General features: G+C 43.3%; 1 protein-coding gene and 1 non-coding gene across 4 annotated transcripts in view; one reads left to right on the top strand and one right to left on the bottom strand.

Moving 5' to 3' along the window:
- The window catches only part of CERS5 (ceramide synthase 5), a 36,935-nt gene extending 19,099 nt beyond the window's left edge, over positions 1–17,836 (top strand). The window contains exons 3-11 of one of the 3 annotated variants that reach the window (XM_049783508.1): positions 505–635; positions 1,565–1,622; positions 4,239–4,289; positions 5,943–6,035; positions 12,313–12,441; positions 12,552–12,658; positions 13,522–13,678; positions 14,209–14,314; positions 16,955–17,836. In XM_049783508.1, the coding sequence (XP_049639465.1) occupies positions 505–635; positions 1,565–1,622; positions 4,239–4,289; positions 5,943–6,035; positions 12,313–12,441; positions 12,552–12,658; positions 13,522–13,678; positions 14,209–14,314; positions 16,955–16,968 (846 nt within the window). In that variant the 3' untranslated portion in view covers positions 16,969–17,836. The remainder of the gene's footprint in view (positions 1–504; positions 636–1,564; positions 1,623–4,238; positions 4,290–5,942; positions 6,036–12,312; positions 12,442–12,551; positions 12,659–13,521; positions 13,679–14,208; positions 14,315–16,954) is intronic. The other 2 variants (XM_049783510.1, XM_049783509.1) reach the window with 2 other exon arrangements.
- A 2,328-nt stretch (positions 17,837–20,164) lies between these two features.
- On the bottom strand, positions 20,165–20,287 carry LOC126023295 (small nucleolar RNA ACA64). Its single transcript, XR_007500469.1, has one exon. It is a non-coding gene; the product is annotated as a small nucleolar RNA ACA64 (small nucleolar RNA).
- Between the last annotated feature and the right edge of the window lie 394 nt (positions 20,288–20,681).

The following is a 20,681-nucleotide window of genomic DNA, read 5'->3' as shown; positions in this document are numbered from 1 at the left end:
AGAAATACCTTTGATTCAGAACCTCTCTCCTCCCTCACTCTCCCTCTCTCCCTCTCTCTCTCCTTTCTCTCTCATGTTCCCATAAACTTTTAAGCAGTTTTTTTGGGTCAACATAAATTTTATATTTTAGACTCCTGAGCCACCTTCTCCTCATCTCTCCCTGACACCTGGCATATCTTTATTTTTTCATACTAGAATGTAACATAACCTAGTAACATAACCGAGATCACAAAGTTATTACTGATAGCTTTTGCTGTTTAGGATTTTTTAGTATCTACCTAAACACACATCTTGGGCTAAAGAGAGAAAACCAAGCAAGATATGTGTAGGTTGAATGGTAAATGTCCAAATGTGTAAAAATTTCTGTCTAAAAATGATTTTGCAGTGGAAACTGGAAAAATAAACATCACTGGTTAACCCCCATTTTCTACTCAGTTAGTCAAAGGAATTTAATGAGAGGTATAAAGAGTAAAGGTTGTTCTGACTCTGGTCATACATCTACAGTATCCTGATGAGAAAAGGCTGGAGGGCCTGTCAAAGCAACTGGACTGGGATGTTCGAAAAATCCAGTGCTGGTTTCGTCACCGGAGGAATCAGGAAAAGCCTCCAACGCTCACTAAATTCTGTGAAAGCATGTAGGTGTGCAGAAGAAGGTGGGGAGTGAGAAGGGGTGGAAAATGGCCAGACAGAGGGGGTTTTTTTGTTTGTTTTTTTGTTTTGTTTTGAGAAATCTCTTGGTGGAAATCTCTTCTGTTTTTAGGACAATAGTCAGTGGGTGTTATGGGCTAATTTATATAGCAAATATGGCTTAATTCTTTGAAAAAGAGAACTGGAAAACTGATTTTAAAAAACTTGTTTCTGGGGCTGGAGAAGTAAGTAGCATGGAAGTAAGGTGTTTGCCTTGCATGCAGAAGGTTGGTGGTTCGAATCCCGGCATCCCATATGGTCCCCGAGCCTGCCAGGAGTGATTTCTGAGCTTAGAGCCAGGAGTAACCCCTGAGCGATGCCGGTTGTGACCCAGTAACCAAAACAAAACAAAACAAAACAAAACCTGTTTCTAACTTACTGGCAAAAATCCCAGGTGTTTGCCAGTCGATCAGATGTAGTTTTCCTTTCCCAAGTATATGGGAATAAATTTCTATAACTGTCTGAACTTATATAGATAAATATATACATCTTTGTTTTTATATACATAATGCCAGCTTACCCTAAATGTACATTTTGGTGGGAAGCATTCTTTTTCTGGACATATGATAATTTCTCTGGGTTTTTACTAATTGTCCTTTAGAAACAGAATTCTGAGAGTATTTATTATATAGCAGGCTCTGTCATCAGGAGCCTGGTATATGGGAATTTTAGATCAGTAAACACTCGTGGGAATCTCTTTTAACCAGAGTCTAGAAGCTATCTCTATCTTTGCATTTTAGGTACCAGTATTTGTTCATATTCTGTTTCTCACTAGTTGTAATTCACAGATTTGCTCTTTTGATCTCCCTAGACTCAAAGATTGTCCTTTAAAAGGATATTCATTTAACTTCTATTCTTTGTGTTCGCCCCCCTCTAGGTGGAGACTCACTTTTTATTTATGTATGTTTTGCTACGGAATTAGATTTCTCTGGTTGGTGAGTCTGAACATCTCTGGTCTCTATTGGTAATGGTGCCTACATCTCTAGAATTGTAGGTATAAATTCCTTTAGATTTTTAATTCCTTTAGATTTCTATTCTCTCTGTCATCCATAATTCAGATGTATGCTAAATAGATAAATAGAAAGGCCACATCCACCTGTTCAGGACTTTCCTCCATATTGTCCTTGGGACCACATAAAGTGCTAGGGATGAAATGTGCTCAGCTACATGGGATAGAAGTGCTTTACCTGCTGTATTCTCCCTCCTGCTCCCCCCACCAACACATCACCACCTCACTACCACCATCCTTCGATCTTGCTTTTCTTTTTTTTTTTTTTTTTTTTTTTGGTCACACCCGGCAGCGCTCAGGGGTTACTCCTAGCTCTAGTCTCAGAAATCGCCCCTGGCAGGCACGGGGGACCATGTGGGATGCCGGGATTCGAACCACCGTCTTCCTGCATGGAAGGCAAACGTCTTACCTCCATGCTATCTCGCCGGCCCCCAATTTTGCTTTTCAATGGAAGAAATGTTACAGAAAAAGTCGGTAATCCTTTAAAGTAGATAAAACAGGTATTCCCTCTTTCCTTTAATTGTCAGAACAGAAATATGTTAGCTTTTGATTTCATTTTTCATGTATGCATGCATGTTTATTTTTACTTTACCATACTCTTTTTATCTTTTTTTTGTTGTTGTTGTTTTAGTCCACACCCAAACGCTCAGGGATTACTCCTGGCTAAGTACTCAAAAATTGCCCCTGCCTTGGGGGGACCATATGGGATGCTGGGGGATCGAACCGCAGTCCTTCCTTGGCTATTGGCTAGCGCTTGCAAGGCAGACACCTTACCTCTAGCGCCATTTCGCCGGCCCCCTCTTTTTATCTTTATGGTAGAATTTGGGGCTGGGAGTAGAGTAGGAATTGTTGGACTGGACCTGGTGGTGTTCAAGGAATATTCCTGGTTCTTTCGGGTTTGTTTGGTTTTTGTTTGTTTGTTTTACTGATTCTCTCTTTTTTTTTTTATTCTTTTTTATTGTTTTACTGATCCTCACATCAAGCATCTTACTTTCATTTGATCTCCAGCATCCCTGAGCCTCATTAGAAGTGATCCTTGAGCACAGAACCAGGAGTAAGCCCTAAGTACAGCTTGATGTAGCCAAAAAACCCTCAGAGATTCATGCATGTACTCAAACCCTTTGAGCTTTTTTTCTGGTTCTACCAGTCCTGTACCATTGAAAGGAAAATAAGGGCACATGCACATGTCACCCACATCTCCCTCTCTTTTTTTTTTTTTTTTTTTTTGGTTTTTGGTTTTTGGGTCACACCCGGCAGTGCTCACTTAGGGGTTCCTCCTGGCTCTCTGCTTAGAAATTGTTCCTGGCAGGCTCAGGAACCATATGGGATGTCGGGATTTGAACCACTGTCTTTCTGCATACAAGGCAAATGCCTTACCTCCATGCTATTTCTCCGGCCCCACATCTCCCATCTTGCGATGTGTACTTTCCTACTTTTTTTGGAAAAGCTCACATTCTCTATTGAGCATGTTACTCTCTCCATTTTTTTTTTCTTTTGGACCACACCTATCTACACTCAAAATCACTCCTGGCAATGCTGAAGGGACCATATGATTATGCTGGGGATTGAACCCAGGTCAACAGCATGCAAGGCAAACACACCTTACCCACTGTATTATCTCTAGCTTCACTGTCTCCTTTTCTTCTTCTTTTTTCTTTCTTTTTATTTTGGGAGGAGTGTTAGGGCCACATACAGTGGTGCTTAGAGGTCATTCCTGGCTCTGCACTCAGAAATCACCCCTGGCAGACTGGGAAGACCATATGGGATGCTGGGAATTGAACCTGACTCCATCTTGGGTCTGTGGCATCCAAGGCAAACTCCCTACCACTGTGCTATCACTCTGGCCCACACACTCTCATTTTCTTATCCTTTCCCTCTCTTTCTTCAGTAGCTCCAAACAAAACCTGTTTTTCCTTTAAAAATATAAAATAGGTCCCAGGGAGATGAGACAAGAATAAAGGAGCTTTGCCTTGTATATAATCCAACTTTAGGCCCCCTTAGAGCAAATGATCCCTCAGCACCTCAGGGGTCACTTTTGAACACAGAGCCAGAAATAGCACCTGAGCAGAACTGGGTATGACGCAAATCCATCCTGCCCCCACCTTCCAAAAATGAGAAAATAAGACAATATCATGAACAGTTTACTGATAATCAGCACTTAGATGAAATTAAAGGACATACTTTGGAAGTTTTATTAGAAATTATTATGTATGACTTTGAATTTTTGGCATAGAAATTTCTGTTACCAATATGAGAGTATTATCTTCCTACTGCCTTAATTCTTATATCAGAGTAGTGATATTTACTAGACTGTCTTCTCTTGTTTACCTTAGAGCATGATTTTTCTCTTTGTATTTATCTTTTTTGTTTGTTATTATAAAAGAAAAACATAGCATTCATTATTCTTTAATCCTAATCCTGCCAAGGGAGATTTCCTTTTCTTCCCCATCTCTTTTGCCTCTAGCCCAGAGAGAGGGTGCTATGTAAATAAACCAAAAGAGAATCCTGAAGACTAACACAAGGATTATGTATTTTCTCTTAGTCTTCTTGGTTATGGGACACTCGACAGTGCTGGCATAGCTATCCATATCAGGTAGGATCTGATTTTCAAGACATGGGGTTAGGGAGGGGAGCACATTGCCAGTCCTGGAAAAAATGACACATTTCCTTGGAATTTTTGAGATATTAGGGCCTGAATTCCCATAAATCTTACATTTAGGATGTCTGCTTCTGGGGTCTGCTCAGCAGTAAAATCCAGTGAGCTTTTTTGTTCTAAACTCTCCCGTCATATTATTCCTAATTGGGCTGGAAAGCAAAAATTGCTTCCTGGCACTAAATGAGGTACTTTCTTTTTCAGATGTTCTTTTTTTTTTGGGGGGGGGTTGGGTTTTTGGGCCACACCCAGTGATGCTCAGGGGTTACTCCTGGCTATGCGCTCAGAAGTCGCTCCTGGCTTGGGGGACCATATGGGACACCAGGGGATCGAACCGCGGTCCATCCAAGGCTAGTGCAGGCAAGGCAGACACCTTACCTCTAGTGCCACCGCCCGGCCCCAGATGTTCCTTTTATTATTCAAGTCTCTTGAACACCTTGGTTTTAATACATACTAAAAATAAGTAAATTAGGGCCGGAGAGATAGCATGGAGGTAAAGCGTTTGCCTTTCATGCAGGAGGTCATCGGTTCGAATCCCGGCGTCCCATATGGTCCCCCGTGCCTGCCAGGAGCAATTTCTGAGCCTGGAGCCAGGAATAACCCCTGAGCACTGCCTGGTGTGACCCAAAAAAAACCAAAAAAAAAAAAAAAAAAAGTAAATTAGGATTCTGATAAATTGAATAACAAAAGGCTTTATATATAAGTCTCTGAGAGCCCTAATAACTCAGAATTCTAGGCATATTGAGTGTATTAATCTTTTCTTTTCTTTTTTATCTTTTGTTTTTGTTTTTGTTTTTGGGCCACACCCGGCGGTGCTCAGGGTTTACTCCTGGCTGTCTGCTCAGAAATAGCTCCTGGCAGGCACGGAGGACCATATGGGACACCGGGATTCAAACCAACCACATTAGGTCCTGGATTGGCTGCTTGCAAGGCAAACACCACTGTACTATCTCTTGGGGCCCTCTTTTCTAATTTTTTAAAAAGATGATTGTATGTGTAGAGGATAAAGATTTAAGTCTTCATATCAACCCCAAGTTTGCTACGTATTTTGCATCTCAGACTTGGGGAAAGAAAGACATCTAGGGGCCGGAGAGATAGCATGGAGGTAAGGCATTTGCCTTTCATGCAGAAGGTCATTGGTTCAAATCCCGGCATCCCATATGGTCCCCCGAACCTGCCAGGAGTGATTTCTAAGCATGGAGCCAGGAGTAACCTCTGAGCACTGCCGGGTGTGAACCAAAAACCAAAAACCAAAAAAAAAAAAAAAGGAAGACATCTAACAATTTTCGATATTGATCCTTCCAGAGTTACAAAAATTAAAGAAATCTTTGACCAGTTGATTTTCTTTTTCTTTTTCTTTTTTCCTTTTTTTTTTTTTTTCTTGGATTTTGGGCCACACCCAGTGTTGCTCAGGGGTTACTCCTGGCTGTGTGCTCATAAATAGCTCCTGGCAGGCACGGGGGACCATATGGGACATCGGGATTCGAACCAACAACCTTAGGTCCTGGATCGACTGCTTGCAAGGCAAACACCACTGTGCTATCTCTCCAGGCGACCAGTTGATTTTCTAACTACTACTTTCTCTTCTTCCAGCCTCTCACAAGTGGACTTTATTACTATTATATCATGGAATTGGCCTTTTATTGGTCTCTTATGTTTTCTCAGTTTACAGACATTAAGAGAAAGGTAAGAATTTTTGTTCTCTCAACCCGTTTTTTGTTTGTTTGTTTTTGTTTCTGTTTTTGGGGTCAAAATAAAAACTCTAAGCACCCAGTCCTTCTACATGCAAGGCAAACACCCTATCTCCATGCTATCTCTCCAGCCTATTTCCTTATTTTGTTACTGGGGGTGGGGGGGTGTTGGGTCACACCCAGCATCGCTCAGGGGTTACTTCTGGTTCTATGCTTAGAAATCGCTCCCTGGCATGCTCGGGGGACCATATGGGATGCCAGGATTTGAACCACCATCCTTCTGCATGCAAGGCAAACACCTTACCTCCATGCTTATCTCTCCGCCCCTTATTTTTTTTTTTTTTTTTTTTGTTTTTTTTTTTTTTTTTTTTTTTAGTTTTTGGGCCACACCCGGTAACGCTCAGGGGTTACTCCTGGCTATGTGCTCAGAAGTTGCTCCTGGCTTGGGGGACCATATGGGATGCCGGGGGATCGAACCTCGGTCCGTCCAAGGCTAGCGCAGGCAAGGAAGGCACCTTACCTCCAGTGCCACCGCCCGGCCCCTATTTTTTTTTTTTTTTTTTAATCCTTCATTTTTAAGCTACTTTTATTGAGTTCTGATGGATTCTTTGCTTTAACTTGAGCTACAAAAGAGCAAGAAAGGGGGCTGGAGCAGTACTACAATGGTTAGAATTTTTTTTCTTTTTGTTTTTATCTTTTGTTGTTTGTTTTTGGTTTCTAGGTCACACCCATTGGTGCTCAGGGTGCTACTTGTTCTGTGCTCAGAAGTCATTCCTGATAGGCTCCAGGGACCATATGGGATGCCAGGATTTGAACTGTAGTCTGTTCTGTATTGGCCGCGTGCAAGGCAAACACCTTAGCACAGTGCTATCGCTCCAGCCCCGTATTTTTTTGTGGGGGTTGTGTTTTGGGGCCACACCTGGTGGTGCTCTGAAGTTACTCCTGGCTCTACACTCAGAAATCCCTCATAGTAGGCATGGGGGACCATATGGGATGCTGGGATTTGAACCACCGTTGGTCCTGGTTCGGCCGCTTGCAAGGCAAATGCCCTACTGCTGTGCTCTCTTCGGCCACATGAATTTTTATAATGAAGCTCCAGACCCATGAACTTTATGTTTGTTTTTGGGCCACACCTGGCTGTGCTCAGGGGTTACTCTTGGCTCTGTGCTCCGAAATCGCTCCTGGCAGGACTTGGGACCATATGGGGTGCCGGGATTCAAACCACCATTGATCCTGGGTCAGCTGCTTGCAAGGCAAATGCACTGTGCTATCTTTCTGGCCCCCATCCAGACCCATGAACTTTTATAATGAAGCTTTTTATAATGAAGTTTGACTAAAGCGATGTAATATATTTGAGATGTAGGACATCTCAGGTTGGAACAGCTAACCACCCTAGAAATGAACCCTTATGACCAAAGTGGCCCTGATTTGATCTCCATGTTTTTTGTTTTGTTTTTGTTTTTGGGCCACACCCAGCGGTGCTCAGGGGTTACTCCTGGCTATCTGCTCAGAAATCGCTCCTGGCAGGCACGGGGGACCATATGGGACGCCGGGATTCGAACCAACCACCTTAGGTCCTGGATCGGCTGCTTGCAAGGCAAATGCCACTGTGCTATCTCTCCGGCCCCTGATCTCCGTGTTACCAGTAGCCCCAACCCCACATTCAGTACCACTGTATACTGATGGCTTCTAAGGATCTCTAGGAGCCCTGTATCTTCAAATAAGTAAATAAAAAGCATACCCTTTAACCGTAGAGTTACTATAGGCATAAGGATGCTAACTTTGCTTGTGATTGACTCTGACTTGTCCCTGGTACTGCATATGGTCCCTTGAGCATTGCCAGTAACAGTCTCTGAGCACAGGCAGCTAGAAAGAAAGCCTGAATATAGCCTGTTAAAATCTAAAAAATTCAAGGATAGGGGTGGGGAAGGTGCCCTTTCCTTACGTTTTTCCAGTGTTTACATATAGAAGATTAATTGACCTTACATCAGGGTTCTCCGTACAACATTTTGTGGCCCGCGGCCGGCCTTCAAATATCTCAGTATTCGCGATTATTTACTTACCGAATAATCGCAATAAAAACCGCATTAGTAAGAAAAAAATCACATTAAACATTCGCATACCCCGAGCAGTTCCGTTCGGGGTATGCAAATGTTTAATGCGATTTTTTTTCTTACTAATGCAATTTTTTTATTGCCAATATTCGGTAAGTGTTCCCTTATGCAGCCCTGCCTCACCTCGACTTTGCCCCCTGCGGCCCCCAGGTAAATTGAGTTTGAGACCCTGGCCTTACATTTTATAAGCCTGACCCAGGAAAAGGCCTAATTCCAGAAAAGCTGGTTTGGTTTCTGTTTGACATTATTAGACCTTGTTATCTCTATATTCTTCCTGCTTAATTATCCCACTAAAGACAGTCCACTGGAAGAAAGTGGGGCCTGGGAGACTTTTAGATTGCTTAATTTTTCCTCATTACTGATCAGAAACAGATTTAAAGAAGTGAATTAACTTGCCACATAGTGATGAAGTTGGGAATATCTTACTGTTAGTATAAATCAGACAGGAAAAAAAAACCCAGAATCTTCACTTACTTGTTGTACCTATCTGACATAATAGGTTTCAGTGGCTTTCACCCTAATTCATAGTCACCTTCCTTGCCCTTCCCCCAAGGGTTGGGCACACATAGCAACGGTCAGGGCTTAGTTCTGGCTCCTTGCTTAGAGGTAACTCCTGGCGAGGCTCTAGGGACCATATAGGATGCTGAAAATCAAACCCTTATCCATTTATTGTATTATCATTCCAGCCTCTCATTGTTTTTTTGTTTGTTTGTTTTGTTTTGTTTTTTTGGTTTTTGGGTCACACCTGGCAGAGCTCAGGGGTTATTCCTGGCTCTATGCTCAGAAATCGCCCCTGGCAGGCACAGGGAAACATATGGGAGTCCTGGTTTTGAACCATCGTCCTTCTGCATCGTCCTTACCTCCATGCTATCTCTCCGGTCCCCTCTCATTGTTTTTAATTTTTTGTTTTTTGGGCCATACCCGGCAGCACTCAAGGGTTATTCTGCTCAAGGGTTATTTCTGACTTTGTGGCAGGCCGAGGGAACTATTTGGGATGCTGGGAACCAAACCCAGGTTGGCCGGTTTGAGGCATTATGCCCTGTCTGCTGTGCTATCGCTCTGGCCTCTTCATGGTTTGGTTTTTTTTTTTTACTTTAATTTAATTTTCTAAAATAAATATTTAAGCACCATGACTACTAGCATGTTTGTTGTTGGGTTTCAGTCATAAGCAGAATACCCCTCCTTCACCAGTGCAACATTCCCACCACCAATGCCCCCCCTGCCTGTATTCTCGACAGGTATTCTACTTCTCTCATTCTTTAACATTGTCATGCTAGAAAATTAAAGACTCTGTTGTAATAAGGTCCAGAGACAATAGAATTAAGCTGGAAGGGTCGGAAGGACCCGCTCACAATTTGAAGCTCACCACAAAGAGTGGTGAACACTCTTAGGGGAAATAACTTCACGTTTTTTTTTTTGTATGGTGAGAAAAAGCATACAGGCAACCCAGGAAACAGCTCAATGGGCTAAAGTCAGGTTCTATTCCTAGCACCACGCATAGTTCCCCAGCACACCAGGAGTGATCCTGAGCACTGCAGGCTGTGGGTTTGTCTGTGTGAAGAAAAGAAAAAAAATTGTTTTAGTTTGGTGTTAGGCTACAACCAGCATACTCAGGGGCTTACTTTTGTCGTGGTACCAGATTGGGGGGGGGGGGAGGGTCAAACCTGAGTTGGTTAGCACCTTTCTCACTGTAATGTCGCTCCAGCTCAAGAAACAGACTTTCCATCTTAGTTTCTTTGCTCCTAGTTTATCTACCCAGTTCTCTCTTTCTCTGGATGAATAATTATTAATGAGTGCCTGCTAACTTGGGTTCTTTTGTTTTGTTTTGTTTTGTTTTGTTTTGTTTTGTTTTGGAGCCATACCCAGTAGCGTTCCGGGGCTACTCCTGGCTCTGAACTTAGAAATCTTTCTGGGTGTGTGGGCATCTATAGAGATAGCACAGCAGTAGGGTGTTTGCCTTTCACGTAAGATGGACGGTGGTTCAAATCCCGGCATCCTGTATGGTCCACCGTGCCTGCCAGGAGCGATTTCTGAGTACAGAACCAGAAGTAACCCCTGAGCGCCGCTGGGCATGACCCCAAAACAAAACAAAATATTCTCTCCTGGAAGGCTTGGGGGACCATATGGGATGCCGGGGATCAAATCCATTTCTGTCTTGGGTTGGCCAGGTGCAAGACATAAATGCCCTACCATTGTACTATAGCTTCAGCCCTAACTTGGGTTCTTTTTATTTTGTTTGTTTGTTTATTTATTTATTTATTTATTTTGGTTTTTGGGTCACATCTGTCAGCACTCAGGGGTCTCTCCTGGCTCTATGCTCAGAAATCGCTCCTGGCAGACTCTAGTGACCATATGGGATGCCAGGATTCCAACCACTGTCCTTCTGTATGCAAGGCAAACACCTTACCTCCATTCTATCTCTCTGGCCCCTAACTTGGGTTCTTAAAGACATTTTCCAGATCTGGGCCCGGAGAGATAGCACAGTGGCGTTTCCTTGCAAGTTGCCGATCCAGGACCAAAGGTGGTTGGTTCGAATCCCAGTGTCCCATATGGTTCCCCCATGCCTGCCAGGAGCTATTTCTGAGCAGACAGCCAGGAGTAACCCCTGAGCACCACTGGGTGTGACCCCAAAACCAAAAAAATAAAAAATAAAAATAAAAAAAATAAAGAAAATTGAGGGGCCAGATAGATAGCACAGCGATAAGGCGTTTGCCTTACATGGAGAAGGCCGGTGGTTTGAATCCCAGCATCCTATATGGTCCCCCAAGCCTGCCGGGGGCGATTTCTGAGCGTGAAGCCAGTAGTAACCCCTGGGCGCTGCAGAGTGTGACCCAAAAACCAAAAAAAAAAAACTAAAGAGATGGAAGAGAAAGGAAAGAATATTTTTGAAAACTATTGACTCACAATGAATTCATTGAAGCACAAGCAGAAAGTTTAGTTAGCTCTTTTTTTTTTTTTAAAGATAAGAGTTAAAAAAAATACAGCAATAATGGTGTGAGAGTGGCAATTGTTTGCATAAGCCCAGCAAAATATGGGTAAAATGAAAAAAAAAAAAAAAAAACCTTGTCCTAAATACAAAGAGACCTTATCCCTGAAGTTCTCTTGCATAAGACTGACTTTGGGCTCCAGGCATACTAGGTTGTCCAACCCCTGAGTCATTCTTAGTGGTCATGGCGAAATTTTTTCACACTTTAGCTGTTGTTTTTGAGCAATTTTAACAGGTTATAGGTTAGTCATTGACCTAGAGTTTTTGGGTTTTTAGGTTAATCTTAGGCAGCTGCCTTTTTTTGGGGGGGGGCACACCTGGCAGCGTTCAGGGGTTACTTCTGGCTCTCTGCTCAGAAATTACTTCTGGAAGGCATGGGGACTATATGGGATGCCAGGATTCAAAGCATCGTTGGCCCTGGGTTGGCCGCTTGCAAGGCAAAGGCACTACCACTGTGCTATCTCTCCTTAGGCAGCTTCTTAACAGTCTAAATCAGTGCTTCTCAATTATTTTCTGTCATGCCCCCTAGGGAGAAAAAAACATTTTTCGATTCTCCCGTGAGACTGTAAATAGTATCTTTATTAAAAAAATAAATAAAAACTTTAGGGCCAGAGAGATAGCATGGAGGTGTAAGGCATTTGCCTTTCATACAGGTCATTGGTTCGAATCCCGGCATCCCATATGGTCCCCCGAGCCTGCCAGGAGTGATTTCTGAGTGTGGAGCCAGGAGTAACCCCTGAGTGCTGCTGGGTGTGACCCAAAAACAAAAAAAACAAAAAAATCTTTAACCTGCAAAAAATATATATATAAAATAATTTGAGCTGATTTTTAAATCAGAGGTGATGTCTGGATGAGTGGCTACAATGAGCATATTTTGCAATGCATAACTTTTTGAAGCGGGGTTTGAAGCAAATCTCAGCTCCAGAAGCATACAGAGACATAAACACGGGGCTTAGCTTGTTATGACAGTGTTTGCTGAGGTCAAATGCGGAGCATTGAGCCCCCCCTCCAAGACACGCCCCATTATTTGAGAACCACTGGTCTAAATAGAATGGGTCCATTCAGGATTGGGCCGAGGGACTAGGAATGGTAAAAACCTGATAGAATAAAACAGGTGTTGAGTTAACCAACATCTCTTTGACCTTGTTTTTACCTTCTATTCTCCTTCCTAGGATTTCCTGATCATGTTTGTGCATCACTTGGCCACCATTGGGCTCATCACCTTCTCCTACATCAATAACATGGTTCGTGTGGGAACACTGGTCATGTGTCTACATGATGTCTCAGACGTTTTGCTAGAAGTAAGACCTAACCCCTCTTTCCTTGTTTTACTCATTTCCTCTTTTCTCTTCCTTTCTTCCTTTCTGAAAAGTGCTTTCTCCCAATGCAGTTCTTATTCTACTTTCTCTAGGCAGCCAAGCTGGCCAATTATGCCAAGTATCAGCGACTTTGTGACACCCTTTTCATCATCTTCAGTGCTGTTTTTGTGGTCACTCGACTAGGAATCTATCCGTTTTGGTAAGTATTAGGTAGCTGGAGCTGTGGTAAGTTTATTGCTAATGACAGATTTTTGGCTATTTAAGAAACAGACAAAAACAACAACACTGTCATACAAGAAATAGGATCTTGGGCCAGAGAGATAGCATGGAGGTAAGGCGTTTGCCTTTCATGCAGAAGGACAGTGGTTCGAATCCCAGCATTCCATATGGTCCCCTGTGCCTGCCAGGGGCAATTTCTGAGCATAGAGCCAGGAATAGCCCCTGAGTGCTGCCAGATATGACCCAAAAACCAAAAAAATAAATAAATAAAATAAAAATAAGTAGGATCTAACTTTGCTTTTGCTTTCCTTTTAAGAAAACTCATCTTATGCCTTTGTTTTCTTTTGGCTGATTACAAAATTGTGGTCTTCTCACTTGTTTCCTTGCTCTGTTTTGTGTTTTTTAGTTTTTGTTTGTTGGATCACATCCAGTGGTACTATGAAACTATTCCAGGCTTTGTGCTTATAAGTTACCCTTGGAATTATTCAAATTATTCAGGGACCCATATGTTGTACCAGGGATTTGAAACAGGTTCAGAGCTATGCAAGGACATGGATAGGTCTATTTTGGGGTTTTTTGTTGTTGTTTTGTGTTTTGGCACCAACCCAAGGCTTTGCACATACCAGGCCTCAAATTCCTTAGATTGATGTGTTTCCCCATTCCTAGAGATTAAGATTTCTGTGGGCCTCCTTTATCTTCTTATTATGGATAAATATTCCTAGAAATTCTACTGAGAGAAAGAAAAAAAAAACTACATTGAACTCTGCTTCCCAAGGAACACAGCTTCATCCTGTTTGTCTGACTTCGATGACTAGTATCTGATCATTGACTTTCCTTTTCTAGGATTCTGAACACGACACTCTTTGAGAGTTGGGAGATCATTGGGCCTTATCCGTCTTGGTGGTTCTTCAATGGCCTTCTCCTGATTCTGCAGGTTCTGCATGTCATCTGGTCCTACCTGATCGCACGAATTGCTTTCAAAGCTTTGGCTCGGGGAAAGGTAAGGATGAGAGATGGCTTCTTATTGCTGAGAAGGAAAGTAGAACCAGGAGACAGGTGGTCAATAAATTATGTTTTTCTGTCTATCCTGCTGAGTCCCATTTACCAAACAGACCCAGAAAGAACGCTAGGGCTCCTTACTTTTTTGGCTATGACAGTTGTCTTTAAGATATGACTTAGGCATGAGTAAGAATCTGATTTCTTTCCATTCCTTAGATATTCAGTATTTGGGGCTGGGGAGATAGTATTGGATTAAGGTGCTTGCCGTGTATGTGACCAAACCCCAATTCAATTCCCAGCATCACTGTGGTCCCCTTAGCACTGCCAGGAGTGAGCTCTGAGCCCAGACTAAGCAGGGAGAATGCCCTTCACACACAAATCTACCTCCACCTCACAAAAGAAACAGAGAAAGAAGTTGACTTTAAATAATGAAAAGGGCCAAAGCAATGGTTGTGACTTGCTTGGTTTGCCTGCGCATCTTTCTGTAGCTCTTGGACATCTTTCTTTTCCCGGCTTTTCTTTCCTGACCAGGTGCCTTTACCAAGGATTAGACCCAGACTCTGTATTCTCCGCTCTTTTCTCACCTCCTTCCTTTTTTCTGTTCCTGGTGGGAGCTGGACAGTTTCATCTCTTGCATGTAAGTGAATATGTGCTTCTAGTATTAAGTGAAGCATGTCTGAGTGTGTTTCTTTTCTTTCCTGCTTTCTTTTCTGTTCCCCTTTGTCTCAGAGCATGTCCTTTCCTAACCCTGTGGGACCTTTGTTGACTAGCTTAGATTGCTAGACTCTTTTTCCTAATTGAGGCAATAATTGGTTCTTTTGTTTTCTATCTCATTCCTCCAGGGAAACAGGTATTTAAGTCAGAACCCCACACATGTGTTCTACCACAAGTTATAAAATACTGCTCTAGGGGCTGGAGAGATAGCTTGGAGGTAAGGCATTTGCCTTGCATGCAGAAGGACGGTGGCACGAATCCTGGCATCCCATATGGTCCCCCGAGCCTGCCAGGAGCAATTTCTGAGCGTAGAGCCAGGAGGAACCCCTGAGCACTGCCGGGTGTGACCCAAAAAACAAAAACAAAATACTGCTCTAATCCAAATACTATTTTAAAACATAATTTAGAGTACTGGGGAGATAGTACAGTAGTAGGTAGGACACTTGCCTTGTACATGCCCTACTCAGGTTCTATCTCTGGCACCATATGATCCTCTGAGCCTGTCAGGAGTGATATCTGAGTATAGAGCCAGGAGTATGCCTTGAGCACTGCCATTTGTGGCCTATTTTAAAAAAGTAAATAAAACGTAGTTTTAAAAGCAGAATTAAAATATAAAGTTTTACAGATAGAAACATGATTGGCCTTAGAACTGATTTTGGTTTCTGTTTTGGGCCACCTGGTGATGCTCATAGCTTATTCTTGAAGGGCTTAGGGAACCATATAGGATGATGAAGATCTAACCCAGGTTGGCCCTGTGCAAGGCAAGCACCTTACCCACTGTCCTATCTCTCGGCTCACTTTGCTTTTGTTTGTTTTGGTTTTGTTTTGTTTTGATTTTTTGGGGGGGCACACCCAGCCAAACTCGGGGGTTACTCTAGCTCTGTGTGCACAGATCACTCCAGGCAGGCTCAGGGGACCATATGGAATGCTGGGGATTGAACCCAGGTCTGTCCCAGGTCAGCAGCCTGCAAGGCAAATGCCCTACTGCTGTGCTATTGGCTAGTCTGGCTCATTTTGGGCATAGAATCCTTTACTCACTGATTGCAACCCACTTTTATTTCCAGCATACCAGTGTTTTCTTGGGGATGTTGAAGCTTGCACGAGAAAGTGCTCTTGCTACTAAAAGGAAGAAGAATGGAGAAAGACTGTTGAATCTAGAAAGAATAGAATTACTAAAAAGTCCTCCTTATGCATGAGCTTTGGGGATAAAGAAAATGAAGAGTTACTAATATAAATAACTGCACTGGCTACAGTTATCTTAAGTCAGAAGTAATAAGGGACCAGAGAGAGAATGTAAGAGTTAGGGCGGGCCCGGAGAGATAGCACAGCGGTGTTTGCCTTGCAAGCAGCCGATCCAGGACCAAAGGTGGTTGGTTCGAATCCTGGTGTCCTATATGGTCCCCTGTGCCTGCCAGGAGCTATTTCTGAACACACAGCCAGGAGAAACCCCTGAGCACCGCCAAATGTGGCCCAAAAACCAAAAAAAAAGAGGGCACTTGTCTTGCAGTACAGCTAATGCAGTCATGACCCTTCACACTGCCCTGGCAGGTGTTACTCGTGTACCAGAATTAGGCCTTGCACATTGCTTTTCCTGAATTTAAATTTTTTTTTTTTTTTAAGTTTTTGGGTCACACCCGGCGGTGCTCAAGGGGTTACTCCTGGCTGTCTGCTTAGAAATAGCTCCTCGCAGGCACGGGGGACCATATGGGACACCGGGATTCAAACCAACCACCTTAGGTCCTGGATCAGCTGCTTGCAAGGCAAACGCCGCTGAGCTATCTTTCCGGGCCCCCTGAATTTAATTTTAATTTAATATTCCTGAAGTTAGTTTAGTGGCCTATAATATGGGTCCTCGTTCCTGCCCCCTAAAAAATGAAACTGGCACCAGAATGATAGCACAGTGGGGACCGGAATTTGTCTTGCACACAGCTAACCCAGGTTTAATCCCTGTCATCTCATATATTCTCTTGCATTTGGCAGGGATAAAATTTATGTACTTGTTTTTATTTGTTTTTTTATTTTTTATTTATTTATTTTTTTTTGGTTTTTGGGCCACACCCAGTAACGCTCAGGGGTTACTCCTGGCTATGTGCTCAGAAGTTGCTCCTGGCTTGGGGAACCATATGGGACACCGGGGGATCGAACCGCAGTCCGTCCAAGGTTAGCGCAGGCAAGGCAGGCACCTTACCTTTAGCGCCACCGCCCGGCCCCTGGTTTTTTATTATTTTTTATGTTGGCCTTTCCTGTTTTATGAGGTAGAAAGGAAAAAAGGGTATCTGGAGTTTCCATCACATCTAAACATTTATTCAGTGAATGATTTCAACTCTCTTAGACAATTCCAAAAGATAATACCCCTTCCAAAGCAGTTCCTTATTCCATAAAGAAAAGGATTAGAGATGATAGGAGGCAAACCTAGATAGCAGACTAGCCATGGTGCAGATAATGAGGAAGTTGTTATAGACCAGGTTGGGGACAGTGCCCAAGCATGGTCCTGTGAACTTTGCTTACAAATCTAGAAAAATTCTATCCTCACCTTTCTTGCCTTTAACATCATCTCAATCAGGTATCCAAGGATGATCGAAGTGATGTAGAGAGCAGCTCAGAGGAAGAAGATACAACCACCAACGCTAAAAAACCCTGTGGTAGCAGCTCCAGCAATGGTGCCAATCGGTTGAATGGTCTTGTGAGAGGCAGCTACTGGGCTGAAGAGTGAAGAAAATAGTCTGGGAACTTCAGCACACATGAACTTGTAGGGCCACTGGCAGCCTACCCTTGGAGCCCACCACCACCTTTACTCATTTGACTAGAGGGTCTGCAAGGCACAGAAAAAAATCAGAGAAACAGATATTTTCACTTTTTTTAAACTTTGCCGTTTTATATTTAATAGTCTCCAGGTTTTCAGTAATGTTATTTGCTCTGTGTGTGTGTTTGTGTTTATGCATGTATATGTACATTTGTGCATATGCATGAGTTCCATTGTCTGGGTTGGGGCACAGTTCTGGGCTAAGTCCTGCCTGGTCCACCTTTGAACCCATCTCAATCCCAGATTTGGCTGCACCTTAATTCATGCTGACTCTGGACTATCTCCCTCCCTTATTGCCCATGGCTCTTGAGGCCCTAGCCATCTGAATGAAGCATATCAAGTTCATTTCCAAGTTTCTGTACCATTTTCTCCATGAGTGCTGGAATCTTTCATATGAAGATATTCGAAACAGACAACCAAGATGGATGGCCAGGATTACTGTGTTCCTTGCTAGATCCTCTACCTGCCACCTGAAGTGACATGGACAGCTGCTGAAATCCTGTTCCTTACGCTATGGTACGCAGGGAGGGGAGGAGGGTGGGAGAGACGGAGCAGAGGGCTGGAGGAGGACAACAGCCACTGATGAGCTGTTAACGGTTTTTACTATGTTTACTCTTCTGTGATTAAAAGTGCTTCAACCCACCTCTCCTGTCTCACCTCTTCGGTGAGTCTGTTACCAAATCACTGAATCTGTGAGCTAATGAAGAACCTCTTTAGGGCTGGAGAGAGTAAGTTAAGGCACTAGTCTTGCATATACCTCATCTGGGTTCTGTCTCTAGCACCACCGTAGGCATCCCCTCAGAAATGTTTTAAGTTGGGCCAGAGTGGTGGTGCTAGCTGTAGGTGTGCCTTGTGCACACCAGCCTAGGACAGACCAAAGTTCAATTCCCCCTGTGTCCTATATAGTCCCCCAAGCCAGGAGCAATTTCTGAGCACATAGCCAGGAGTAAGCCCTGAGCATCACCGGGTGTGGCCAAAAAAAAAAACAAAAAAAGAAAAGAGAGAGAGAAATGTTTTAAGTTCTTATACTAGAGAGAGAGCTCAAAGGGCAACACCTGTAGGTATAGCCTAGAAACAAAGGAAAAGGAATTTTTTCGAGTCCTATTCTAGAGACTTTTAAACACCAAAATGTTCTTTCTTAACACTGCTGGGAAAAGAGTGCCCTAAATGTTAGCACTTTGTGTTGGCTCTGGGGAGGATTGGAGGGAGTATTGTGTTTGTTTTGTTTTATTGTTTGTAATTCTGAGGATCCAGCCTCACACATGTGATGTATGTTTTGCCATTGAGCCACAATCCTAGGGCTTTACAGTTTTTCTTTTTTAATTGGTAGTTGGGGTTTTTGTGGGTTTTGTTTTGTTTTATTGGTTGGGTGGTTTGCTTGTTGGCTTTTGGGCCACACCTGGCAGCATTCAGGGGTTCCTGGCTCTCTGCTCAGAAATCCCTCATAACAGGCTTGGGGGACCATATAGGATGTCAGGGATCAAACCCAAATCAATTGAGTGCAAGGCAAATGCTCTAACCACGATGCTATCATTCCAGCCCCTTGTGGTTTGTTTTTTTGTTGTGATTTTTTTCCCTTTTGGTTTTTTTTTTGGGCCACACTCAGCAGTGCTCAGGGGTTACTCCTGGCTCTGCACTCAGAAATCACTCCTGGCAGGCTTGGGGGTTCATATGGGATGCCAGGAATTGAGCCCGGGTCCCCTTGTCTTGTGATTTTTCTGCCACACACCATGGTATTCTGGGCTTACTCTGATCTTGGTGCTCAGTGATCACTTTTGGCAATATTAGGGGGACAGTGTAGTGCCAGGGATTGATTTTGGGCATCACAGAGCTTGCATGCTTAGCCCCTTGATTCATCTCTGCGGTCCCTAAGGTCTTTATGTGTGTTATATTTTAGTGATAGGACCCGAGTGATAGTATAGTGGTAGGGTATTTGCCTTGACACTACTAACCCGAGTTTGATCTCTAGCCACCCTTATTGCCTCCCAAAACCACCAAGAGTGGTCCCTGAACATAGAGCGAAGAGTAAGCCCTTAGCACCATCAGGTGTATAGCTTAAGGAAAATAAAATAAACAAACATAATGACCTCAAGAAATACTGTGCAGTTAAAACCATATATCTCACTAAAACAGCAAAGACTGGCTGAAGAACCAAGACTTGAGACACCTTTATATCCCACTTCGCAGAATACAGTCATCATTTTAAGTTACCATTTTAAGGATGTAATAAAGCTGAATCAGGGAGATAATAGACTGGGAATCCAGGTTCAATCTCTGGCACCATCTGAACCACTTCCAGGAGTAGCTGTCCCCCAAACCCCCCCCCCACTGCCTAGTGTAACCCCAAATCAAAATAAATAATTGCAATAAATCATCCTAAACTGATTTTTTTCTCTTTTAGCAATGGTTTTTACTCATATTTGTCAAAACATACGCTCTTGGGCCAATTAACACATGGACGCATGGGAATATGGCTCAGTGGTCAGTTGCATACTTAGCATGTGGGTTTTGTGTTCAATCCCTGGCACAAAGAAACTAAATATAGAGTGCTTAATACCCGGGTATATATGGAAAATTAAAATACAGGAAGTATAATTCTAAGAATCAACTAGTTAACTATTAACTGATATTATTGAGGTACTGATTCCTATTAGGTGATTAGCCGAATGGCTGATTCTTTCATTTTTGTTTCGTTTTCTCTCCCTGATCATCAACTTTATTGAAAAGGGGAGAAGCATGGGGTCAGAGAGATAGCACAGTGGGAAGGGCATTTAGCTTGCTGACCAAGGTCAAACCTGGTTTTGATTCCCTGCATTCCATATGGTCCCTCAAGCCTGCCAGTGGCTATTTCTGAGCACAGAACCAGGAGTAATCCTGTGGGCCCACACGCCCTCCCTCCTTGGTGGAGTGTTGCCTCAGCTCAAACACTCTTGTAGGCAGAAGACTAGGTTGGATGAGAGGGGGCTGGTAGCTTGTCAGGACCTGTGTTTCACCTCACACTGGAGAGTAGACTGTAAGGGGAGGCCCCACTGGCTCTGGGTTCTGAATCTCATCCATGGCTACAGGCAAAGTCAGAGGTGATTTTCAACCAATGCCTATGAATGGCTGTGTTTTTAAAATACTTCTGGGGTGGCCAGAGTGATAGCAGAGTAGGTAGGTGCCTTGCACATGGTCAAACTGCTTTGATCTTTGGCATTTCATATGGTCCCCTGAAACTGCCAGGAGTAACCCCTGTACACTGCCAGGTGTGGCCAACTCTTCCCCCCAAAAGTGTTTTTATCATAATTTGGTCAGAGCTTGTCAGGAAGATTAAAAGTTATCCTGAGATCCTCAATTTGCCTTATTGCTAACTAGTTATTGTGAAATAGAAAAAAAGTGCTTTTTTTGTTTGTTTGTTTTTGGGCCACACCCGGTGATGCTCCTGGCTATGTGCTCAGATTGCTCCTGGCTTGGAGGACCATATAGGATGCTGGGGGATCAAACCACA

Source organism: Suncus etruscus, chromosome 11 (genome assembly GCF_024139225.1).
Source record: "Suncus etruscus isolate mSunEtr1 chromosome 11, mSunEtr1.pri.cur, whole genome shotgun sequence".
Taxonomy (NCBI): domain Eukaryota; kingdom Metazoa; phylum Chordata; class Mammalia; order Eulipotyphla; family Soricidae; genus Suncus; species Suncus etruscus.
This window is presented reverse-complemented; position numbering and strand designations above follow the sequence as displayed.